Raw genomic sequence first — 27543 nt, forward strand, 5'->3', positions numbered from 1 at the left:
AATTTTACTGTTGTGTTCTGTCATCTGAGCATTTTTTTAATGTTAGCTATTACTAATTCTTAATGCCTAGAGCCATTAATTAATTATAGATTACATGCTAGAAATTCTGTAATTCAGTCATTCCTTCTTTGTTAGTGGAAACCTTATATGAAGAAAAATTTCCCTCTTCTCTATTTGGTAGAGAAGATAAGAAATGTAAGCTAAGTGTTTGAGCCTTTTTTTTCCCATTAACTTATGAGGTTTGAAAATAATGAATTGGCTTTCTAATATCATCCAAAGGTGATCAGTTTTGTTGTATCTTTATGAAGTCATAGGTTTAAAGGAATTTGATGTTTCAATCTGTTGAAGTATTATCCTTATTGCTGCTCAAATTATCTCCTCCTTGCCCAAAGGAAGTCTTTTCAGTTAGGCTCATGGGTTCTTTAAAGACAACTTAATAGACTTGATAACTTCCTTGCTATTCCAGTTATCTATTGCTTTTTAACAAAACTTAGTGGTTCAAAACTACTTTTTTTTTTTTTTTAACTATCTTTCATGGTTTTGTGGGTTGACTGGGCTTTGCTGTATGGTTCTTGCTTGGAATTTGTATTAACCTTATATCACTGTTGTAACAAATTACCACAAACTTAGTGGTTTGAACAATACAAATTTATTATTGTTCTGAAGGTTGGAAGTCTGATTTGGGTCTCACTGGGCTAAAATCAAGACGTCAACAGGGCTGCATTCCCATCTGGAGACTCTAGTGGAAAATCTGTTTCTTTGCCTTTTCCAGCTCCTAGAGGCTGCTCACATTCCTTAGCGAAAATGTTAGAAATAGAATATATTACTCATTTACATTATCTCACATTTTACACACAACAAACAGTCTTAGAATAAAATACCAGTATGATAAAAACAAGAACAATAAAAAATTCTATGCACTTTATATTCTTTTTCCTTTTGTTATAGTTTTACTTTATATTGTCAAAGATTATGTAAATATTATATTCTCTCTTAGCTCTAATTTAATCTTAGTTCTATAAGTAAATATGTATTTACTGATTGCCACCAATCTTTATATCAGTGTCTTTCTTCTCATTTTGGTTGTCTGTTTTCTAGAAAAATCTTCAGAAATTACTCATGGAAACAATATTTTCTGAATTCTTGAATGTTGATAACAGTTTGTCAGAGTTCTTTATAGTTGAAAGTCCGTTTTGCCTGAGTATCAGATACTTTATTTACATTTACTTTCCTTAGCATAAAATGTCAAAGGCTGGTTATAATCCGATTTTAATTTCCCTGATGATCACTTGATCTTTTGCCTGATTGTACCAACGATATTTTTTTTTCTAATCATAGTAGTTTTTTTTAAATTATATATCTGTTTATTTTTTTTTTTATTTAACATCTTTATTGGGGTATAATTGCTTTACAATGGTGTGTTAGTTTCTGCTTTATAACAAAGTGAATCACACATAGTAGTTTTATGGACTTGATCTTTTTTTTTTTTTTTTTTTTTGCTGTACGCGGGCCTCTCACTGTTGTGGCCTCTACAGTTATGGAGCACAGGCTCCGGACGTGCAGGCTCAGCGGCCATGGCTCATGGGCCCAGCCGCTCTGCGGCATGTGGGATCTTCCTGGACCGGGGCACGAACCTGTGTCCCCTGCATTGGCAGGCGAACTCTCAACCACTGCGCCACCAGGGAAACCCTATGGACTTGATCTTGATATTGGCCATTCTGGGTCAGTATACCTTTCACAATATAAATTTAATTTTATTTCAGGATATTTTTTAAATTATAATTGTTAGTATTATGCTCCCTTTTAATTTTTTCCCTAAGGACCTCTTTTATAGTATTATGCTATGTTGGATCTTCTTTGCTCGTAGTCTTTATTTGTCACTTTCTCTTGAATCCCTTTGATCTCTTTATTTTTCCCAGGTTTTGAAAATCTTTTTGTATAGAATTTCATTCCTTTTTAAGGCTGAATAATATTCCACTGTATTTACATACCACTTTTTAAATTTTTTAATTTAATTTTATTTTTTAAATCATTTATGTATTTATTTTATTTTTGGCTGCATTGGGCCTTCATTGCTGTGCCCGGGCTTTCTCTAGTTGTGGCGAGCAGGGGCTACTCTTTGTTGCGGTGCATTTGCTTCTCATTGCGGTGGTTTCTCTTGTTGCAGAGCATGGGCTCTAGGCATGTGGGCTTCAGTAGTTGTGGCTTGTGGGCTCAGTAGTTGTGGCTTGCGGGCTCTAGAGCACAGGCTCAGTAGTTGTGGTGCATGGGCCTAGCTGCTCTGCGGCATGTGGGATCCTCCTGGACCAGGGCTCGAACCTGTGTCCCCTGCATTGTCAGGTGGACTCTTAACCACTGCGCCACCAGGGAAGCCCCTATATACCACTTTTTTTAAACCACGTTTTGTTCACGTCTCAGTGAACATTTGGTGTGTTTCCACCTTTTGACTATCATGAATAAGGCTTGGGGTATAATAGTTGCATAGCTTTTATTTATTTATTTTAACTACAGGCATACCTCATTTTATTGTGCTTTGCTTTATAGTGCTTCACAGATATTGTGGTTTTTACAAGCTGCAGGTTTGTGGCAACCCTGCATCGGGCGCGATTTTTACAACATTTGCTTACTTCGTGTTTCTGTTTCACATCTTGGTAATCCTCATAATATTTCAAAATTTTTTATTATTATATTATGGTGATCTGTGTTCAGTGATCTTTGATATTACTATTGTAATTGTGTTGGCACCATGCTCATATAATATGGCAAACTTAATTGATAAACATTGTGTGTGTTCTGACTGCCCCATCGACTTGCTGTTTCCCCATCTGTCTTCCTCTCCTTGGGCATCCCTATTCCAGGTGACACAACAATATTGAAATTAGGCCAGTTAATAACCCTTAGCCTCTAAATGTTCAAGTGAAAGAAGAGTCGCATATCTCTCACTTTAAATTAAAAACTGGAAGTGATTAAGCTTAGTGAGGAAGGCATGTCGAAAAGCCAAGATAGGCTGAAACCTAGGCCCCTTGTGCCAAACAGTTAGCCAAGTTGTGCTACATGATTCTGCATATTCAAAATGGAGACACAGCATGATCTGAGGGTGGCATTTTCCAGCCCTCTGACATCTGAGCAGGCCCAGTTTTAGGGTCATAGTTCCATCCAGTCCCCAGCCAGCTCACACTGGGCAGGAGCTGACTTCAAGTTCCTATAAAACAGCTGGGCTGTATGAAGCTAAGAAGGTATGCAGCTTAAGCGAGGAAAAGAGAAAGAAAGAAAAAAAATACTAAAGTGAACTCAATCAATGAAGACAGTTTAAAAGCAAAGGGGTTTTAACAAGGTGATCCCTTGTCTGTTCTTCTGTAAGACAAGTTCAAGAATTTCTGTAGTTATCAGCTTCTGTTAATTCTGTGGGGCACAGTTTCAGTGGCTACACTAAATAAGAGATTTTCAGTGTAGGTGAAATAGCCTTCTATTAGAAGAATATGCCTTCTAAGACTTTCATAGCTAGAGAGGACAAGTCAATACCTGGCTGACTCTCGTTAGGGGCTAATGCTGCTGGTGACTTTAAGTTGAAGCCAGTGCTCATTTACCATTTTGAAAATTCTAGGACCCTTGGGTTATGCTCAGTCTACTCTGTCTGTACTCTATAAATGGAACAACAAAGCCTGCACAAACAGCACACCTGTTTACAACATGGTTTACTGAATATTGAAGCCCACTGGTGAGACTTACTGCTTAGAAAAAAAATGATTGCTTTCAAAATATTTCTGCTCATTGACAATGTCCCTGGGCACTTAAGAGTTCTGATGCAGATGTACGATGAGATTCATGTTGTTTTCACGCCTGCTAACACAACATCCATTTTGCAACTCATGAATTTTGTAAGGGTATAGCTGCCATAGATAGTGATTCCTCTGATGGATCTGGACAAAGTAAATTGAAAATCTTCTGGAAAGGATTCACCATTCTAGATGCCGTGAAGAACGTTTGTGATTCATGGGAAGGAGTAGGGTTAGGAGTTTGGAAGAAGTTGATTCCAGCCTACATCGATGACTTTGAGGGGTTTAAGACTTCAGTGGAGTAAGTAACTGCAGATGTGGTGGAAATTGCAAGAAGACTAGAATTAGAAGTCGTACCTGGAGATGTATCTGAATCGCTGATAAAACTAACAGATGGAGAGTTGCTTGTTATGGATGAGCAAAGAAAGGGATTTCTTGAGATCGAATCTACTACTGGTAAAGATGCTATGAAGATTGTTGAAATGACGACAAAGGATTTAGAATAGTACATAAACTTAGTTAATGAAGCAGCAGCCGGGTTTGAGCAGATTGACTCCCACTTTGAAAGAAGTTGTACTGTGAGTAAAATGCTATCAAACATCATTGCAGGCTACAGAGGAATCTTTTGTGAAAGGAAGAGTTCAGTGATACAGAAAACGTCATTGTTGTCCTATTTTAAGAAATTGCCACAGTCACCCCAACCTTCAGCCACCACCACCCTGTTCAGTCATCAGCCATCATCATCGAGGCAAGACCCTCCACCAGCAAAAAGATTATGACTCACTGAAGGCTCAGATGATGGTTAGCATGTTTTAGCAATGAAGTATTTTATAATTAAGGTACAAACATGTTTTGAACATAATGCTCTTGCATGCATAATAGACTGACTACTACAGTATAGTATAAACATAACTTTTATATACACTGGGAAACCAAAAATTTCGTGTTACTTGCTTTATTGCAATAGGTGCTTTATTGCAGTGTTCTGGAACCAAGCCTGCAATATCTCTGAGGTATGCCTGCATGTCGTATTTTTTCCAGCTAGCTCTGCCAGTGTGTCATCATCATCATCATCATCTCCTTCTCCTCCTCTTCTCCCTCCTCCTTCTTCTTTTTAAAATTGAGGTATAATTGACATATAACATTAAATTAATTTCAGGTGTACAACGTGTTTTAATATTTGTATATATTATGAAATGATCACCACAATAAGTCTAGTCAACATCCATTACCATACTTTTAGTATCTCGCTCTCAGAATAGGTGATGCAAGCAAAGGTGCATGGGACTAGCAGAGCTGCAGTGGGTCTTCAGGGAAGCAGTCTCCTAGTGAGGGTTGAGCATCTTCTCTGGCCCTCCCAGAAATTCTAGGAACTACCTAACACCCTTTAATAAATTGCTTTCCTATTTCAACTAGCTTAAGTGGGTTTTGCTGTTTGCTACTATGGATGCACTGATACACTGTTCTTTTTTCAGTTTCTCTAATGTACCAACCACAAAATTTCCTCTTTTTTCAGTCTCATGCCCTCTGTAGATAATCCCTCCATCTCAGTAGTCTGTCCTCCCAATTATCATTTTCTCTTTCTCCAAAAAGTAGAATAAAAAGAACATTTACATGGTGTTTTTGGGTTTTTTTTGAATGTCACATTAGTTGCTGACTGCTGTTTTCCAAAGCATTGTTTTCTACTCTATGAAAAGGCGTACTGAAAATTACTTTCTTCTTAAAAAGTTTAGCCCATTTTCTCATACCCAAAGTCCTATGTAGTATTTTTATTTTTAAAAATCATGAAGAGGGTGAGGCTTCCTACATCTGGCATATATTTAGTTATTCTTTATGGGGACTGCATTTTCTTGGGTTTTATTTTGCCCCCATTAACACAGCTTCATCATCTCCTTAGCTATGCTAGATTTTAAGTGTAGGACACAGAGGTAAAATATTGTCATTCTGAAGGTAAAAGACATTTTTAAGGAAACCTGGGAAAATTGGAGACCTTTTAAGACCAAGACTTTACCTAGAGAGGTTATGAGGAAAATCTAAGATACAGACTTTTAAAGATCTCAGTCAAATCCCAGAAATGATGAAGTTTGATCTAAGGAGAAAAAAAAGGTCTGAGAATTCTACTGTTTCTGACATCTGATCGAGTTGTTTTGGAAAAATGGTTGTATGATGGCTGATACATTTGATGATGAACACTTGATAGATTACTGATGAGTGCTGGAGAGGTCCTGAGTGGGAAACTTTTCAGGAACTTAAACATTGAACATTTTGAAACACTGAGTATTTCACTTTGAGACTCAGTGTGGGACTGGATTATAATAATAGAATTCACAAACTCCATGACTCCTTATGGAATCAAGTCTCAATCATTAGGGAGGAGTGTGGCATCAAATCTGTCCTGTTCATATTTTAAAAATCTCTAGGAAGATGTTTTCCAACCCCTGCAGTAATTCTTTTTTTATTCTAACAAGTGACTGTGTTCTTGTTCTTTGCTACCTTCCATAGTATTTGAGTCTGTTTTTTTACTGCTTAACCTGACTCAGGTTTGTTTATTTAAATTACTTAAATTCATGTTTCTAATGTCAATGTAGGCCTTACTAATATTACCAAATACCTTTTTTAAAATTTTTTGTCCCTTAGAGAATTTGTTATTTTACATGTGGGAATGTAATTTTGGGGAAAGAGTAGTTGCATTATTTTCCTTCTACTTTGCACGTTTTCCTGGACATGTCGATATTACTTAGCACCACATATGCTTAATACTCCTAATATTTATAAACAATTCCAAAAACAATTTGCTTGCATTTCCTTACATTTTATAAATATTGTATTAATCTGAAATAATTACCTTCACATATATTTAAAACAAATGCTGCAAAAAAAAATTGTCCTGTTACTATTGACATATTATAAGCTTAGTTTGGGAAGATTATTAAAGGTAATATTTATTTTTAAACTTACTAAAATGAAATAAAACTTTACTTGGAAGTAAAAATAATTCACTTGCTAAAGAAAATCCAGCACAATGCAACTTGAAGTCCATGTGGATTGCGACTCTATTATCTGGAAAGAAAAGATCCAGATAATGTGAAGAAAATATTTTCTCATCCATGTTTCATATCAATATAACATTGTTACTTAAAACTGACTTAAAAGACCAGCAGAAGCCTCAGAGCTTCTTTATTTTTATGTTTCTAGACAATCTGCTTTTTTACCCTACTTCCTCTGTCCAAATCTGTGGCTTAATTCAATTCAACAAATATTTACTGAAATTATGGCTTAAGAGAAAACAGAGTCTCTGCAACCATTAAAAAGAATGAGGATTGTGGTGATGGTTACACAATTCTATGAATATTCTAAAAACCATTGAATTATACACCTTAACTGGGTGAATTATATGGTGTGTGGATTATATCTCAGTAAAGCTGTTACAAAAAAAAAAAAGCAAGGGACTTCCGGGAAGATGGCGGAAGAGTAAGACGCGGAGATCACGTTCCTCCCCACAGATACACCAGAAATACATCTACGCATGGAACAACTCCTACAGAGCATCTACTGAACGCTGGCAGAAGACCTCAGACCTCCCAAAAGGCAAGAAACCCCCCACGTACCTGGGTAGGGCAAAAGAAAAAACTAAACAGAGACAAAAGGATAGGGACGGGTCCTGCACCAGCGGGAGAGAGCTGTGAAGGAGGAAAAGTGTCCACACACTAGGAAGCCCCTTCGCGGGTGGAGGCTTCGGGAGGCGGAGTGGGGGAGCTTGGGAGCCGTGGAGGAGAGCACAGCAACAGGGGTGCGGAGGGCAAAGCGGACAGATTCCAGCGCAGAGGATCGGGCCGACCGGAACTCGCCAGCTGAGAGGCTTGTCTGCTCGCCCGCCGGGGCGGGCGGGACTGGGAGCTGAGGCTCCGGCTTTTGTCGGAGCGCCGGGAGAGGACTGAGGTTGGCGGCGTGAACACAGCCTGCAGGGCGTTAGTGCACCGCGGCTGGCCGGGAGAGAGTCCGGGGAGAAGTCTGGAACTGCCGAAGAGGCAAGAGACTTTTACGTCCCTCTTTGTTTCCTGGTGCACGAGGAGAGGGGATTAAGAACGCTGCTTGAGAGAGCTCCAGGGACGGGCGCGAGCCGCGGCTAAAAGTGCGGAGCCCAGAGACAGACATGAGACGCTAGGGCCGCTGCTGCCGCCACCGGGAGGCCTGTGTGCGAACACAGGTCACTAGCCACACGCCCTGCCGGGGAGCCTGTGCAGCCCGCCACTGCCAGGGTCCCAGGATCCAGGGACAACTCCCCCGGGAGAACGCACAGGCGCGCCTCAGGCTGCAACGTCTCGCCGGCCTCTGCCGCCGCAGGCCCGCCCCACACTCCGTGCCCCTCCCTACCCCCGGGCCTGAGTGAGCCAGAGCCTCCGAATCAGCGGCTCCTTTAACCCCGTCCTGTCTGAGCAAAGAACAGACGCTGTCCGGCGACCTACACGCACAGGCGGGTCTAAATCCAAAGCTGAGCCCCTGGGAGCTGTGAGAACAAAGAAGAGAAAGGGAAATCTCTCCCAGCAGCCTCAGAAGCAGCGGATTAAAGCTCCACAATCAACTTGATATACCCTGCATCTGTGGAATACCTGAATAGACAACCAATCATCCCAAATTAAGGAGCCCTGTGGATGAAAGGCTCTTGGTGCTGCAGCCAGGAGTCAGTGCTGTGCCTCTGAGGTGGGAGAGCCAACTTCAGGACACTGATCCACAAGAGACCTCCCAGCTGCACATAATATCAAACAGCAAAAATTTCCTAGAGATCTCCATCTCAACGCCAGCACCCAGCTTCACTCAACGACCAGCAAGCTACAGTGCTGGACATCCTATGCCAAACAACTAGCAAGACAGGAACACAACCCCACCCATTAGCAGAGAGGCGGCCCAAAATCATAATAAGTCTACAGACACCCCAAAACACACCACCAGACGTGGACCTGCCCACCAGAAAGACAAGATCTAGCCTCATCGACCAGAACACAGGCACTAGTACCCTCCACCAGGAAGCCTACACAACCCACTGAACCAACCTTAGCCACTGGGGACAGACACAAAAAACAACAGGAACTACGAACCTTCAGCCTGCAAAAAAGGAGACCCTAAACACAGTAAGATAAGCAAAATGAAAAGACAGAAAAACACACCGCAGATGAAGGAGCAAGATAAAAACCCATCAGACCTAACAAATGAAGAGGAAATAGGCAGTCTACCTGAAAAAGAATTCAGAATAATGATAGTAAGGTTGATCCGAAATCTTGGAGATAGAATGGACAATAGAATGGACAAAATGCAAGAATCAGTTAACAAGGACCTAGAAGAACTAAAGATGAAACAAGCAACGATGAACAACACAATAAATGAAATTAAAAGTACTCTAGATGGGATCAATAGCAGAATAACCGAGGCAGAAGAACGGATAAGTGACCTGGAAGATAAAATAGTGGAAATAACTACTGCAGAGCAGAATAAAGAAAAAAGAATGAAAAGAACTGAGGACAGTCTCAGAGACCTCTGGGACAACATTAAACGTACCAACATTCGAATTATAGGGGTTCCAGAAGAAGAAGAGAAAAAGAAAGGGACTGAGAAAATATTTGAAGAGATTATAGTTGAAAACTTCCCTAATATGGGAAAGGAAATAGTTAATCAAGTCCAGGAAGCACAGAGAGTCCCATACAGGATAAATCCAAGGAGAAATACGCCAAGACACATATTAATCAAACTGTCAAAAATTAAATACAAAGAAAACATATTAAAAGCAGCAAGGGAAAAACAACAAATAACACACAAGGGAATCCCCATAAGGTTAACAGCTGATCTTTCAGCAGAAACTCTGCAAGCCAGAAGGGAGTGGCAGGACATATTGAAAGTGTTGAAGGAGAAAAACCTGCAACCAAGATTACTCTACCCAGCAAGGATCTCATTCAGATTTGATGGAGAAATTAAAACCTTTAGAGACAAGCAAAAGCTGAGAGAGTTCAGCACCACCAAGCCAGCTCTACAACAACTGCTAAAGGAACTTCTCTAGGCAAGAAACACAAAAGAAGGAAAAGACCTACAATAACAAACCCAAAACAAGTAAGAAAATGGGAATGGGAACACACATATCGATAATTACCTTAAATGTAAATGGACTAAATGCTCCCACCAAAAGACACAGATTGGCTGAATGGATACAAAAACAAGACCCATATATTTGCTGTCTACAAGAGACCCACTTCAGACCTAGAGACACATACAGACTGAAAGTAAGGGGATGGAAAAAGGTATTTCATGCAAATGGAAACCAAAAGAAAGCTGGAGTAGCAATTCTCATATCAGACAAAATAGACTTTAAAACAAAGACTATTAGAAGAGACAAAGAAGGACACTACATAATGATCAAGGGATCGATCCAAGAGGAAGATATAACAATTGTAAATATTTATGCACCCAACATAGGTGCACCTCAATACATAAGGCAAATACTGACAACCATAAAAGGGGAAATCGACAGTAACACATTCATAGTAGGGGACTTGAACACCCCACTTTCACCAATGGACAGATCATCCAAAATGAAAATAAATAGAATGTGGTAAGCCAATGGAAACTGATATCTTGCCCTCCAGGAGGTAAAAAAATATGTATCGGTACATGTTCCTCCTTCAGTGTTCTTATAACAATTTTATATAATATTATTAAACCATTTTTCATATTTATTTTGCTTTGTATGCTTAAATATCTAAGTCCCCTATTAGATTGTGAGATATAAGTATAGTTATAGTTCATAAGAGTATATACATTTTATCTTATTCCTCTGTACCTAGAATGGCCTGAGAAAACACATAGGGTGTGTAGACTAATCTATTCATTCATTTATGTATTTCTTTATTCCATAATTGTTTATTGAGAGCCCAACAGATAGCAGGTACCATGTAAAGACACCAGAAATAAACTGATGAGTGAAGGTTAAAAAAAAAAAAAAAAAAAAAAAAAAGCAAGGAGAGTTACATGGACTAATATGAAAAGAGAACCAAGATATATAGGTGAGGCGTGGGGAGCAACAACAGAAAAATACATATAGAATGATCTCATTTATATAAAAAGAATAATGCACATTTCTGGAAGGATATATAAGAAACTATCAGCAACTGTTGCTTTTGAGTAATTGGAATAGGAAATTTTGATGGAGTGGTGGCCAGGGAAGTTTTACTTTTTTCTTCATACGCTTTTTACACTGTTTTAATGTTTACCATGAGCCTGTATTACTTTTATAATAATGGTTTTCAAAGCTGGATTATTTTATAGGGTGCTATGTATCAGATGCTGGGGAATGTAGGAGTTCTAGAACCTGCATAAACCATTCACTGTGATGGGCAACATCTAGCAGGGCTTCAAGGTGAATAGGGGTCAGTCAATAAGTGCTTGTTGACTCAGTGAATGGATGGATTGAACTATATGATTTTGCCTTTATATGGGATATTCAACCAAGGAATAGTTATCTGTAGCTTCTCTGGATAGGATAAATATACATGGTAGAAAGACAAAGTTCAAAACCCCTTGTCTTCCTAAAGCATGCTCAGAATTTGACTGGGGAGATAAAACATCTCACATATTTAGGAAAAAATACAAGTAAAAGGCAGTAGATATGAGAGAACTACAGAGCAAGACACGTCGTATCCCGCTTGCTTCCCTAATGTCTGTGGTCCAACTCCTCAGCTTCTTGGGACATTGGAACAACTTATGTCTTCTCCATTCCTTCTCTGCTCTCCTTTTCCACCTTATGCACAGAGATAAGAAAGAGCTAAGAAGTGAAAGGAACAGAAAAGGTAGACAGGGTTGGATGGGTCCAAAGGACTGTGTCAAGGAGGAGAAAGAGTTTTACAGTAGACTTATGGCCTAGCATATAAGTTAAAACATGAAGTTGGGACGCCATTGCAAAGGACTTCTGTGGAGACCATGACCAAGACCACCCTCAGAAAACCTCTGAGGGGAAATGGAAAATCTCCTAGTCCTCTACACACATGGAGATAAAGGAAACTGTATAACCTGTGGTGCAGGCACAGAACAAACGATTGTAGAATATTATGCAACCAGAATATTGAGACCCAGAACTCAAACATTAGGCATGGATAATTACTCAAAGAGTCATGGTTTGTTGAGTGGCTTTACAAGGTAGCAGAGGTTTATATTGGGACCCTTCCAGTAGGGAAGAAAATAAATTTCTGTGAGTCCTTTTGTTCAGACCTGGCAGAATTTTCACTCCTGCAGGCTGCTGACCATCATCCCCTCCTTGGTCTGTCCCCATGACAAAGGAAATGATATACCATTCGGATACTTCCTTTGTGCTGTTTGTGTACCCACTGAGGCTTGATAAAGCTAGACATTGGTACCATTGGTATCTGCGAGTTTCACTTCTGTCATCCTCCAACCTAAGCCCCTCCTTCTCTGACACAGGCCTATGGACCCTTGAATAACAGCCTGAGGTGTTTGAACTTTATCATGTTGACAGTATAAATAGTTCATGCTTTATTGGTTACAGAAACAAAGACAGTGCTTTTGGAAGGTTAATATGAGAGCAGGGTACACGTTGGATGGAAGCAGAAAGAAGACTAAGATTGAGGGAACTCTTTATGGTTAGTTAGAATAAATCAGGTGTGAGATGATGTGAAAGTGGGCATCAGTGGAGTCTGTGATTCTTATCACTTCAGGAGAAAAACTCAGCTCTGAATTCATTAATTCCTTTCCCTCTTGCAAAGTTCCTTTAGATGGGTAGGGGAACAGAGGAAGCCTTGAGCAAGTAGATATGCAAATTAAAATATGCATAAGACTCCTGAGCACCAAGGTGTGATAACTGGGCTGGCTCTAGATTTTCTTTTCCTCTTGTCCAAACCAGGTATTTCTGAATCTCAAACAGTACACTTACTGCTCTTCCAGAATCTGTGATCAATCCTGATCCCAAGCACAGGTGTTAAGGAAGCCCCCCCTCACTCCACATCAAGCCCTTGACGCTGCTTCTGTGGCCCACTTGTCGCTCCAGCACCCAGGGCCTGGTCTCTTGCACCTGTCATCTTGTCTGTGGCTACTTCCCTGTGCTTCCTTGGTGATGGTTTTTCTGTAGGACCTAGAGGTGGTGTTCTCTGACCAAAACCTGCAGCTGCTCTGATCCCTGCCTTCACACATCTCCTGTTACTAACCAGCTGCCTGGAGTTATGCCCCGTCCCATCCCAGCTTGAATCTCTCTTACTCTCTGTTCATTTCAGTTATTGGTTCTTCTACCTTATCTGTCCTTCATTTTGAATGTGCCATACTCTCCATACTCATTTCCACATGCCAACTATGCTAGCTGGCACCAAAGACCGCACCCAGTGAGCCAGCTTCCCAGTTGTCAGGCCTTTCTGTAGTTCCTTCCCTCCACATTGAATCTGGGTGGCATTGTGGCTTCTATAATATAACGGACAGAAGTGATGGCTGTGCCAGTTCTGGCCTAACCATTAGAAAAGGCTTGGCATCTTCTGCTTCTGTGTTCTCAGAAGCCAAGTTGCCTGTGAGAAGTCTGACTACGCTGATGAAAGATAGGCCACATGGAGAGCCCTGGAGGATGAGGAGCTCTGTAAAGAGACATGCTATGTGGTGGAGCACTAAAGCACCAGATACAGGAGGGAAGAAGTCATCTGGAACATTCCACTACAGTCAAGCCTCCAAATGACTCCAGCCCCAGCTGCCATATGACTACAACCATATGAGAGACCCCCAGTGAGACCAGCAGAAAACCACCCATCTAAGCCCAGTTAACCCACGGAATTATGAGAAAGACAGTAAGTTTGTTGTGTAGAAGCAGATATCTGAATCAAAACCTTCAAGCAAGAGATCCTTGACTATATCCAGTCCTTTGCCTGAACTTCTGATAGTAGTTGGGTTGGCCAAAAAGTTCGTTTAGGTTTTTGTAGCATCTTACGGAAAAACCCGAACAAACTTTTTGACCAACCCAATAGTAGTCAACAATTTTTTTTTAAATGTATAACTGAGTCACCTTACTGTACAGCAGATATCAACACAACACTGTACAACAACTGTACTTCAACAGCAACAAAAAAACCCTAAAAAAAAACCCTGTAACTATACATCTCAACCCTAGGCATATATATACACGTACCGGCAAATAAATGAGAAATAGGCTAGATAGTAACAATTGTTGTTTTGGGGTAGTAGAACTCTGGGTGACTTTTTTTTTCCTTCGTCTATTTGTCTAACTGGCCCAAGTTTTCTTTAGTGAGGAAATCTATATAATGAAGGTATGGAATTTTAAATTATGTCACAATTGGGAGTAATTTAAGCAAAACTTGCCTAAGTGTACAGAGTGTGGTGGACTAGAAAATCTTTCAAAGTTCAGGTTGCTGTAAAAGGATTGGTTCTAGAACTTGGCATTAGATGGGTGGGTTAGCTCAGGAAGAAAGCATAAGAAGGGGATATGATGGTTGCACACAACCCTTACTGTCATTCAGTGGGTGGTATTTCCAGGTGTCATGTTGACCACAATCCCACGTGAGCTGGGGAACCCCGGTCTTCTTTTCTGCTCAGGGTTAAACATGCCGAGAGAGGGTGGTTCACACAAGTCACCCACAGAACACACGTGTGACTCTCACAGCTGAATCCAGGTTTTCCTTTTCACCTTTCTGCCCACTTGGCTGGAGCCAGAGGGAAGGGAGGAGGAGGAACACAAGACACGGTCTGTGCTCTACAGCTGATCCACATCCCCTGATCATGCCTCCTGACAGCACACAAACGTCCTCACAGTAAACCTCTGGCAACTGATAATATTTCTTTTCCAAATAAGCTCATTGTTCATGGAAGAGCCAGGCTTAAACTTGGGAACATTATCATCTGTATAGCTCAGTATCATCTTTAACCCAAACTGAGAACTTCCGTGTTGGAATATGCAATGGAACACAGGATATCATCTCTGCTCTCATGGAATTCACAGTTTAGCTGCACTGCTGAGATATTTACATATGAAGAAATTACAATATAGGAAGATTATAGATACTAATTTTTTTAATAGATCTTTATCGGAGTATAATTACTTCACAATACTGTGCTAGTCTCTGTTGCACAACAAAGTGAATCAGCCATATGCATACACAAGTCCCCATATCCCCTCCCTCTTGAGCCTCCCTCCCACCTTCCCTATCCCACCCCTCTAGGTCATCGCAAATCACTGAGCTGATTTCCCTGTGCTAGCTGTTGCTTCCCACCAGCCAACTATTTTACATTGTCTAGTTTCCCCAGCACCACTTATTGAAGAGGCTGTCTTTTCTCCATTGTATGTTCTTGCCTCCTTTGTCGGAAATTAGGTGCCCATATGTGCGTGGGTTTATTTCTGGGCATTCTATCTTGTACCGTTGATCTATATTTCTGTTTTTGTGCCAGTACCATACTGTCTTTTTCTTTTTTTTAACATCTTTATTGGAGTATAATTGCTTTACAGTGGTGTGTTAGTTTCTGCTTTATAACCAAGTGAATCAGTTATACATATACATATATCCCCATATCTCTTCTCTCTTGCGTCTTCCTCCCTCCCACCCTCCCCATCCCACCCCTCTAGGTGGTCACAAAGCACCGAGCTGATCTCCCTGTGCTATGTGGCTGCTTCCCACTAGCTACCAGTTTTACATTTGGTAGCATATATATATGTCCATGCCACTCTCTCACTTACTCCCAGCTTACCCTTCCCCCTCCCCATGTCCTCAAGTCCATTCTCTAGTAGATCTGCGTCTTTATTCCCAACCTGCCCCTAGATTCTTCATGACCACTTTTTTTTTTTTTAGATTCCATATATATGTGTTAGCATACGGTGTTTGTTTTTCTCTTTCTGACTTACTTCACTCTGTATGGCAGACTCTAGGTCCGTCCACCTCACTACAAATAACTCAGTTTCGTTCCTTTTTATGACTGAGTAATATTCCATTGTATATATGTGCCACATCTTCTTTTTCCATTCATCTGTTGATGGACACTAAGGTTGCTTCCATGTCCTGGCTATTGTAAATAGTGCTGCAGTGAACATTGTGGTACCTGACCCTTGTTGAATTATGGTTCTCTCAGGGTATATGCCCAGTAGTGGGATTGCTGGGTCATATGGTAGTTCTATTTGTAGTTTTTTAAGGAACCTCCATACTGTTCTCCATAGGGGCTGTATCAATTTACATTCCCACCAACAGTGCAAGAAGTTCCCTTTTCTCAACACCCTCTCTCCAGCATCTATTGTTTGAAGATTTTTTGTTGATGGCCATTCTGACTGGTGTGAGATAATATCTCATTGTAGTTTTGATTTGTATTTCTCTAATGATTAATGATGTTGAGCATTCTTTCATGTGTTTGTTGGCAATCTGTATATCTTCTTTGGAGAAATGTCTATTTAGGTCTTCTGCCCATTTTTGGATTGGTTTAGTTGGTTTTTTGATATTGAGCTGCATGAGCTGCTTGTAAATTTTGGAGATTAATCCTTTGTTAGTTGCTTCATTTGCAAATATTTTCTCCCGTTCTGAGGGTTGTCTTTTTGTCTTATTTATGTTTTCCTTTGCTGTGCAAAAGCTTTTACGTTTCATTAAGTCCCATTTGTTTATTTTTGTATTTATTTCCATTTCTCTAGGAGGTGGGTCAAAAAGGATCTTGCTGTGATTTATGTCATAGAGTGTTTTTCCTATGTTTTCCTCTAAGAGTTTGATAATGTCTGGCCTTAAATTTAGGTCTTTAATCCATTTTGAGTTTATTTTTGTATATGGTGTTAGGGAGTGTTCTAATTTCATTCCTTTACGTGTAGCTGTCCAGTTTTCCCAGCACCACTTATTGAAGAGGCTGTCTTTTCTCCATTGTATATCCTTGCCTCCTTTGTCATTGATTAGTTGACCATATGTGTATGGGTTTATCTCTGGGCTTTCTGTCCTGTTCCATTGATCTATATTTCTGTTTTTGTGCCAGTACCATACTGTCTTGATTACTGTAAGTTTGTGGTATTGTTTGAAGTCAGGGACCCTGATTCCTCCAACTCCATTTTTCTTTCGCAAGATGGCTTTGGCTATTTGGGGTCTCTTGTGTTTCCATACGAATTGTAAAGTTTTTTGTTCTAGTACTGTGAAGAATGCCATTGGTAGTTTGATAGGGATTGCATTGAATCTGTAAATTTCTCTGGTAGTAGAGTCATTTTCACAATATAGATTCTTTCAATCCAAGAACATGGTATATTTCTCCATCTGTTTATGTCATCTTTGATTTCTTTCATCAGTGTTTTATAGTTTTCTGAGTACAAGTCTTTCGTCTCCTTAGGCAGGTTTATTCCTAGGTATTTTATTCTATTTGTTGCAATCGTAAATGGGAGTGTTTCCTTAATTTCTCTTTCTGATTTTTCATTGTTGGTATAGGAATGCCAGAGATTTCTGTGCATTAATTCTGTATCCTGCAAACTTACCACATTCACTGATTAGTTCTAGTAGTTTTCTGGTGGCATCTTTAGGATTTTCTATTTATGGTATCATGTCATTGGCAAATAGTGACAGTGTTACTTCTTCTTCTCCAATTTGTACTCCTTTTATTTCTTTTTCTTCTCTGATTGCCGTGGCTAGGACTTCCATAAGAATGACGAGAGGGGACATCCATGTCTTGTTCCTGATCTTAGTGGAAATGCCTTCAGTTTTTCACCATTGAGTATGATGCTTGCTGTGAGTTTGTCATATATGGCCTTTATTATGTATTATGAGGTAGGTTCCCTCTGTGCCCATTTTCTGGAGAGTTTTTATCATAAATGGGTGTTGAATTTTGTCAAAAGCTTTCTCTGCATCTATTGAGATGATCGTATGGTTTTTTTTCCTTAATTTGTTAATGTGGTGTATCACATTGATTGATTTGCATGTATTGAAGAATCTTTGCATCCCTGGAATAAATCCCACTTAATTGTGGTGTATGATCCTTTTAATGTGCTGTTGGATTCTGTTTGGTAGTATTTTGCTCAGGATTTTTGTATCTACGTTCATCAGTGATATTGGTCTATAATTTTCTTTTTTGGTGATATCTTTTTCTGGTTTTGGTATAAGGTGATGGCAGCTTCATAGAATGAGTTTGGGAGTGTTTCTCCCTCTGCAATTTTTTGGGAGAGTTTGAGAATTTTCAGTGCTAGCTCTTCTCTGAAGTGTTTGATGGAATTCGCCTGTGAAGCCATCTGGTCCTGAACTTTTGTTTGCTGGAGGATTTTAAATTATGGTTTCCATTTCATTACTTGTGATAGATCTGTTTATATTTTCTAATTCTTCCTGATTCAGTCTTGGAAAGTTGTACCTTTCCAAGAATTTATCCATTTCTTCATGGTTGTCCATTTTATTGGCACATAGCTGTTTGTAGTAGTCTCTTATAATCCATTGTACTTTATTGATTTGCATCCTCTTCCTTTTTTTCTTGATGAGTTTGGCTAAGGGTTTATCAATTTTCTTTATCTCCTCAAAGAAATAGCTTTTAATTTTATTGATCTTTGCTATTGTTTTCTTCGTTTCTATTTCATTTATTTCTGCTTTCATCTTCATGATTTCTTTCCTTCTACTGACCTTGCGTTTTCTTTGTTCTTCTTTCTCTAGTTGTTTAAGTGTAGGGTTAGATTGTTTATTTGCAATTTTTCTTGTTTCTTGAGGTTTGGCTATATTGCTATAAACTTTCCTCTTAGAACTGCTTTTGCTGTGTCCCATAGGTTTTCAGTCGTCATGTTTTCATTGTCATTTGTTTCTATGCATTTTTTAAATTACTTCTATGATTTCTTCAGTGATCTCTTGGTTATTTAGTAGCGCACTGTTTAGCCTTCATGTATTTGTGTTTTTTACAGTTTTTTTCCTGTAACTGATTTCCAATCTCATAGCGTTGTGGTCAGAAAAGATGCTTTATACGATTTCAGTTTTCTTAAATTTTCCGAGGCTTGATTTGTGATCCAAGATGTGATCTATCCTGAAGAATGTTGCATGTGCACTTGAGAAGAAAGTGTGTTCTGCTACTTTTGGGTGGAATGTTCTATAAATATCAATGAGATCTTTCTGGTCTGTTGTGTCATTTAAAGCTTGTGTTTCCTTATTTATTTTCTGTTCGGATGATCTGTCCACTGGTGTAAGTAGGGTATTAAAGTCCCCTACTATTATTGTGTTACTGTCAATTTCTCCTTTCATGGTTGTTAGCATTTGCCTTATGTATTGAGTTGCTCCTATGTGAGGTGCATAAACATCTATAATTGTTATATCTTCTTCTTGGATTGATCCTTTGATGATTATGTAGTGTCCCTCCTTATCTCCTGTAACAGTCTTTATTTTAAAGTCTATTTTATCTGATACAAGTATTGCTACTCTGGCTTTCTTTTGATTTCCATTTGCATTGAATATCTTTTTCCATCCCTTCACTTTCAGTCTGTATGTGTCCCTAGGTCTGAAGTGGGTCTCTTGTAGACAGCATATATATGGGTCTTGTTTTTGTATCTGTTCAGCCAGTCTGTTTCTTTTGGCTGGGGCATTTAATCCATTTACATTTAAGGTAATTATCGATATGTATGTTCCTATTACCATTTTCTTAATTCTTTTGGGTTTGTTTTTGTGGGTCATTTTCTTCTCTTGTGTTTCCTGCTTAAAGAACTTTCTTTAGCATTTGTAGTAAAGCTGGTTTGGTGGTGCTGAATTCTCTTAGCTTCTGCTTGTCTGAAAAGCTTTTGACTTCATCGTATCTGAATGAGATCCTTGCTGAGTAGAGTAATCTTGGTTGTAGGTTTTTCTCTTTCATCAGTTTAAGTATATCCTGTCACTCCCTTCTTTTTTTTTTTTTAATTTATTTTATTTTATTTTTTTAATTATTTTTGGCTGTGTTGCATCTTTGTTGCTGCACGCGGGCTTTCTCTAGTTGCCGTGAGTGGGGTCTCCTCTTCATTCTGGTGTGCAGGCTTCTCATTGTGGTGGCTTCTCTTAACGTGGAACACGGACTCTAGGTGCGCAGGTTTCATTAGTTGTGGCTCGTGGGCTCTAGAGTGCAGGCTCAGCAGTTGTGGTGCATGGACCTAGCTGCTCCACGGCACGTGGGATCTTCCTGGACCAGGGCTCAAACCCATGTCCCCTGCATTGGCAGGTGGAATCTCAACCATTGTGCCACCAGGGAAGCCCCACCACTCCCTTCTTGCCTGCAGAGTTTCCACTGAAAAATCAGCTGATGACCTTATGGGGATTCCATTGTATATTATTTTTTGTTTTTCCCTTGCTGCTTTTAATATTTTTGCTTTGAATTTAATTTTTGTTAGTTTGATTAATATGTGTCTTCATGTGTTTTTCCTAGGATTTATCCTGTATGGGACTCTCTGTGCTTCCTGGACTTGGGTGACTGTTTCTTTTCCCATGTTAGGGAAGTTTTCAACTATAATTTCTTCAAATATTTTCTCAGACCCTCTCTTTTTCTCTTCTTCTTCTGGGACCCCTATAATTCGAATGTTGCTGCGTTTAGTGTTTTCCCAGAGGTTTCTGAGATTGTCTTCAATTCTTTTCATTCTTTTCTCTTTATTCTGCTCCTCGGCAGTTATGTCCACCATTTTGTCTTCCAGCTCACTTATTCCTTCTTCTGCCGCAGTTATCCTGTTACTGATTCCTTCTATTGTATTTTTCATTTCAGTTATTTTATTGTTCGTCTCCGTTTATTTGTTCTTTCGTTCTTCTAGATCTTTGTTAAACATTTCTTGTATTTTCTCAATCACTGCCTCCATCCTATTTCCGAGATTCTGGATCTTGACTATCTTTACTATCATTTTAGTATCATTACTATCATTACTCTGAATTTTTTCAGGTAGATTGCCTATTTCCTCTTCATTTATTTAGTCTTGTATGTTTTTACCTTGCTCCTTCATCTGTGACATATTTTTTTGCCATCTCATTTTTTTTTTTTTAATGAGTCAGGATTGTATAAGACAGGATTTAATAAGACAGGATTGTGTTCCTGTCTTACTGGTTCTTTGACCTGAGGCTTCCAGTACTGGGGTTTGTAGCTATTGAGTAGAGCTGGGTCTTGGTGCTGAGATGAGGAACTCCATGAGACCTCACTCCGATGAATATTCCCTAGGGTCTGAGGTTCTCTGTTAGTCCAGAGGTTCAGACACAGAGCTCCCACTGCAGAAGCTTCGGCCCGACCCCTGGCTCATGAGCCAAGATCCCGCAAGCTGCCTGAGGTGACAAAAAATATATAAAATAAAGGAAAAAATAAAATTAGACTAGGAAACTAACAGATTTGTTAGGAAGAATATAAAAATAAAAATATAGATGAATCAACAACTGGAAGGTACATCAGTACCACAGTAGTAAAAAAGAGGAGGAGGGAAAAGAAAAAAAAAAGGAGGGGGGAAAGACCTTTGTTGTGGAGAGCAGGGCCTAAGCAAGGGTGAGGTTTGGGTGGTGGTCGGGGCCAATGCTCAGGACCCACAGGGCTGGAAAAGGCCCTGGGGGCTGTGGGGGGTGGGACTTAGGCTCAAGGGACAAAAGGGGCCCAGTCGTGCCCCCCACCCCTGGTCTCAGAGGGCAGGGGACCTCACCTGGGAGCCCAGCAGGCTTCCTGGGCTCAAGTAGGCAGGGCAAATGCCCTCCTCTCCTCTCCTGCTCCTCCAGTCTGGGAGGGCCCCTCTCGCCTGCCTCTCCTGGTCTCCCTGGCCTCCCTCCTATGCCCTCAAGAACCCACACAGCCTGGATGGGGCTTTGGAGGGGGGTTACCAGCCTGGGAGCTCAGCAGGCTCCCCAGCCCTAGTGGGCCAGGCGATCACCCTCTGCTCCTCTCCCGCTCTTCCCAGAGAGTTCCTCCTGCCTGCCTCTTCTGATCTCCCCAGCCTCAGGGGCACTGATCCTATCTGGCCTCCACTTCTCCTCCCCACTTAGTCCCCCTGCATCCTACTGGTTCACTTTGGGGTTCTTCCCATCCCCTTGGGTGTCAGAGTCCCTCACCAGCGGCCAGCACGTGCCCTAGTTGTGGGGAAAAACTAACTCTGCATCTTCCCACACTGCCATCTTGACTTCCATATATCAGTCAGCAACTGACTGCTAACTGCATACCAGGGATATGTTATAGGTGCTTTGCATGTATGAAATAATTCGATATGCAACAACAACCCTGTGAGATATGCACTATTTTTAGCTGTGTTGTGTAATTGGGAAACTAAGGCACAGGAATGTGACTTACCTTGCCCAATATTACACAGCTCATAAGAACCTAGATTTAAAACCAGGTAACCTGGCTTCTGAGCCCTGAACTCTACTGCCTCCTAGTCTCAGGATTTGCCAGTCTGGCCATCCTCTGATGTCACAAATATCTAGAACTATGCTGAGAATCTATAGGAAATGATGGGACATAGTCACAAGTCAGGCATGGGGACTCTTCTTTGGATTTTTACCTGGGTATGAACTCAAATGTATCATAATGGTGTGATTTAAGAAGTGCTGAAAAAGTCCCCTAGGAGCCCCCATTATCTGGAATAGATGCTAAGTTCCTTTCAATAGTTGAAGCATTTATGAGAATGTGAATCCTCCAGGAAGGCTATTCCCTTTAGCCATCATTTCCAAGGTCTATTCCATGGAACTTTCTTTCCCAAGATCTATTCATGCACCAAATACTGTAGTCCCAGCTAGTGAGTCTAAAAATAAGGCCTCACTTCTTTTTTATATATAAATGGCTTTGCCATAACCACCATCCAGTATTTTTACCTGTTTCTCTTCTACACGTTTTCGGAAATGCCTGCATGTTACACAAATGCGTCCTGGTTGAAGCTTGTCATTGTAGACAGCCCTGTGGCTCCATCCACAGGTCCACTGCTCAGCAGATCATCTTTTGCCATCTCATATCTGGCTTCACTTAGGCAGTTGCTGTTCTTCCTTCAAGCTTTGCTCCAAGCATGAAAGCAGAGAATTTCCTTAATTCCACACACTAATAGCCTGTAGCAATTCACAAGACTTATTGAAGGCTTGGAGGCTAAAAGGGGATTATGATCAGAGAAATAAGGAATGAATATACTAGTTGTGATCAGAGACCAACTCTTCCACAGGTCTCCCACCAGCCACCATTCTCCTTGGCATTGTGTGCCATGATGTGGTAGTGGCCGGCCAGCCTACATCCAGGAGGGAACCTGTGTGCCTCCTCCACCTAGAGGCCAGCCTCCCACAATCTCAATCCCCAAGGGATGAAACGATTCTACCCCTTTAGAGTCTTTCCAGGACTACTGATGGGGGTAAGGAAAGAGGGCTGTGGGGAGGTGATGCAGAGAAAAGTGAAAAATCCATCCCTTCCCAATGGGGTTGACTTGCCCCAAGTGCTCACAAAGTACCCATCAGAAGCTAGCACTCAGTGCCTTCTTCAATGAACTATTCATTATTGAACAACACTGTGTTGGGTACACCAAGAATTCACTGCACCAATCCCAACCTGTTACTTTCCAGTCTCTTCTCCAGCATGCTGTGAACACTGGTCCAACCCCATACCTTCTGGTCATGGTTCAGTCACTGCCCCAAATCTCCTATAAGCAAATACCTAGGCAAGAATACACAGAGCACTCAGGAACAAGGACAATGTTCAGGCATAGGGTAGTCTAAATGTAGATTTAGAAGAAAAAAAAAATAGTTCTTAGTGTTATCATTCTGCTAAAAAATAAATCCAAACACATTACTAAATGAAACTTAATATTTCAATTTGAAGCATCTACATTTAGTTGTTTCTACTGTATTCAGGTCTTCCAAAAAGAACGGTGATGTATGTATATTAAAAAAAAAAAAAAAACCCACATGCTGTAATATTGTGCATTAAAAGTAGCAGAAAGCAAGCAAGCAAGCTGGGGTTAGAGACAAACCACTCCAAACCCATGCAACTTTGTAACCAGAACACCAACATCAACATAAATGTTACCTGGGGAATTAACTGGGACCACACAGGAGACTACCATAGTGAATGAAAAAAACCCCAGACACAGCAGAGAGGAAATACTGCTAACACCTCATTTAGAGCACAGATGGTAGGTGCTGAGAAATGCCCTTGGAAGTGGGCCTCTGAGCTGGCAGTCTGCTTTTGTGGTGGGCCTGGGAGGCAGCATGAGTTCAGGCCATGGCCGCCAAACTGAGTAACCCCAGCTACAGCAGGGCCGCAGGCTGCCAGCTCTCCTCATCCGTACCCTTTGCAAAGAGTCAGATTTTCTCTCAACCTGTTCTTTCACAGAGAGTGAAGTGGTTTCAAGTGTCCTATTTGTGGGGAGTCTCCATTTCACCTCCTTCACTGTGCACAGACTAAAGGCCTGGGCTTTGGTTTCTACACCTGACTCCATGCCTCCTCACTCTTGCCCCCTGGAACAGAGGTCAGCAAACTTTTCTTTAAAGGGCTAGATAGTAAGTATTTTCACCGTTGCCAGTCATATGATGTCTGTCGAAACTGCTCAGTTCTGCTGTTGTAGTGCAAAAGGAGCCGGAGACAATATGTAAACACTGGGCCTGGCTGGGTTCCAATAAGACTTGACAAAAACAGGAGAGGCGATTTTGGCTCCCAGACTGTAGTTTGCTGACCCCTGACCCAGAGAAGCACCACTTTCTGTATTGTGTGTTCATCTGCTTCTGGGATATGGGCTTACTCTTTGTGTTTTCTCTCTCTTAAGGATTTCCCCTTATTTCTTGTGAGCTTAATAAGATGTTTTAAAGTGTCTTTGTGTGATTTATCCAGATCTGGGTGTTTCAGGGTGGTAGAGGGAGTTTTGTAAAACCTAGTTCTCCATCCCGTTGGAAACAGAAGTCTGGTATGTCTTTTTCTATCTCTTTAATGTCAATCTTCAGTATTATGTTTTAGAAGTTCTCCCATAAATAGGATATAGCTGGATTTTGTTTTACTTTTCAATCTGATAGTCTCTGCCTTTTAACTGGTGAATTAAATTAGTTTACATTCACTATGATTACTGGTATCTTTAAATTTATTTTAGTCACTCTATATTATATTTTCTATTTATCATGCTATTTCTAATCTTTCTTTTTCTTCCTCTTTCTTCCTTCTACAACATTAATCAAGTTTTCCTTTATTCTATCGTTTCCCTTTCAATTGTTTGGAAATTCAACATTTAACTACTGTTCTGTGGACAGTAGCCTTTATATTTTAAATATGCACAAGTAACTTAATAAAGTCTAGTGTCATTGCAACCTCTACTCTCCTCCCAGTGATGGTGGGCCTGTAGGACGCTCCACTGATCACACTTCAGTTTTCCATTTTAATTTTATCTAGTTCTGGGTTTTAATCCCCCAAATTGATATTTCAGTCAGTTTTTACCAATTTCATTTCTCACCATTGCTTCTTGCATTCTACACATTCTTCTGAGCTCATTTCCCCTCGGAAATACATCTTTCAATTAGTTGTTCTTGCACTTCCCTGGTGGCACAGTGGTTGAGAGTCCGCCTACCAATTCAGGGGACACGGGTTTGTGCCCCGGTCCGGGAAGATCCCACATGCCGCGGAGCGGCTGGACCCGTGAGCCATGGCCACTGAGCCTGCGCGTCCGGAGCCTGTGCTCCGCAACGGGAGAGGCCACAACAGTGAGAGGCCCGCATACCGCAAAAAAAAAAAAAAAAAAAAAGTTTTTATTTTATTATTCATGCCTGAATAATATTCTACCTGGGTGTAAAATTCTGAGTTGACAATATTTTTCTTCATGACTCTAAAGATATAATGTCCTAGATAATCTAGGATCTTTCAGATTCTGTGGCTGCTATTGAGATGTGTGTTATCAATCAAATTGTTCATTTGTAGAGAACCCCTCTCTTTCCTTTTTTGTTTACTTTTAACATTTTCTCTTAGTTTTCTTAGATAACTTTACTACAATATTTCCATGTGTGATTTGCCTTTATTTATATTGTGCTTCTCGAATATTTATGTCTTTTACCAATTCTGGAAATTTCTTAATCATTATGTTTTTGAATATTGTCTCTTTATTGTTCTGTGTACTCTTTCTTTCTAGAACTTCTTTTAGAAATTTATTAAATCTTCTCATTTTTTTCTCTTATGCTTCTTACTCTTATATTTTCCATCTCTATTTCTGTGCTGTATTCTCAGTTGTTTTTTCAGTTCTATTTTAAAGTTCACTAATTCTTTCTTCAGCTGTGCCTAATCTTCTATTTAACTCATCCACTGAACTTTAACAATTACAAATTTTTTCATTTTTGTAATTTTCCAATTTTTAAATGTTTTGAAATTTTACATTTTATTTGGAAGTAAAATCTGGTTCTTGGTTTAGTATGGTGGTTCAGACCATATACTCTGGTGCTATAGACTGAAAGTTGTGTTCCCCAAATTCATATGTTGAAATCCTAACCCCCAATGTGATGGTATTGGGAGATGGGTCTTCTGGGAGGTGATTAGGTCATGAAGGTATAGCCCAAATGAATCAGGTTAATGCCCTTGTAAAAGAGACCCCAGATAGTTCCCTTTCCCTTTTTGCCATGTGAGGTTACAATGAGAAGATGGCCATTTATGAACCATGAAATGGCTTCTCACCAGACACTGAATCTGCTGGCACTGAACTTGGTCTTTCCAGCCTCCAGACTGAGAGAACTAAATTTCTGTTGTTTATAAACCACTCAGTTTATGGTATTTTTGTTATAGCAGCCCAAATGGACTAAGACATTTGGATAGAGAATGTTTTTGTACAAACTTCAGCTCTGTTTCTTATTAGACTTGTGACCTGGAGCAAGTTACTTAATCTCTCTGTGCTCCAGTTTTCTCATCTATAAACTGGTAAAATAATAATACCTCATAACACAATATAACAGTGTTGTTTGAGGATTAAATGAATTAGTATTTGCAAAGCATTTTTAAATTAAAATTGGAATTTATTTTATTTATTTATTTTTAAAATTTGTTTATATTTTTGACCATGCCCCACGGCCTGCGGGATTTTAGTTCCCCAACCAGGGATCAAACCTGCGTCCTTGGCAGGAGGAAAGCCAGGAGTCCTAACTACTGGCCTGTCAGGAAATTTCCTTGCAAAGCATCTAGAAAAGTGGTCAGTGCTGTGCTATTATTATTATCATCATCAACATCATTCAAAGCAGTCTTTTTCCATTTCTCATTTCTGTGTTTCAATTACTTCTGTTACAGCTTTAATAATTTTAAAGATATTCTCTTTGGTAGTCACTTTCTATATCCCATCTAGTAACTCAAATTCTTGAATATAATCTTCCTGTATTTTATGACCGTTTACTGTGCCTCACACAAAAATTGTTACGTACTTATTCTGTGACTTTTTATCATGAGCCTCATATTCAATGAGGCTGAATATTTTGTGAAAATGCCCTGCCACCTGTCTGTGTCTGTTGTACCATGTAGTTTTGCTTTTACTTATGCCAGGAGTGCCAGGGACATCTCTGTTCATAACCTAATTTTCTGTTTGTATTTTGAAATGGGGTTTCCTGGAATGCAATATAAATTTAAACTCCAACCCCGAGTAAGGATCAAGCATGGATTTTGTATCTCTCAGGGAATTACATGTTTCCCCCCACAGGTTGCCTAGACAGAGGCAGACAAGATTTACTAGGGTCTCCTCTGCAGGTGGGCAGATTTTTTTCTCTTGAGTCTTAGTCCCAACACCTCACCGAAAATGTGTCTACGTAAACTTTAATTCCAAGCCTCCAGGCTGTCAGGTCACTACTCTGGCTTTAAGTTTCTTCCTTCCTGTTAGCATCTTTTGATTCTCTTCCAGAAATGTTTT

General features: G+C 40.1%; 1 protein-coding gene across 2 annotated transcripts in view; it reads left to right on the forward strand.

Annotated features, from left to right (window-relative positions):
* CCDC148 (coiled-coil domain containing 148) overlaps positions 1-27543 on the forward strand; it is a 480287-nt gene that overhangs the window by 269995 nt on the left and 182749 nt on the right. The window contains exon 15 of one of the 2 annotated variants that reach the window (XM_060302421.1): positions 1536-1722. The exons of the other annotated variant lie outside the window; for it this stretch is intronic. Within the exon in view, the coding sequence (XP_060158404.1) occupies positions 1536-1722 (187 nt within the window). The remainder of the gene's footprint in view (positions 1-1535; positions 1723-27543) is intronic. 2 annotated transcript variants of the gene reach the window in all.

The sequence above is a fragment of the Globicephala melas genome, chromosome 7 (genome assembly GCF_963455315.2).
Source record: "Globicephala melas chromosome 7, mGloMel1.2, whole genome shotgun sequence".
Taxonomy (NCBI): Eukaryota; Metazoa; Chordata; class Mammalia; order Artiodactyla; family Delphinidae; genus Globicephala; species Globicephala melas.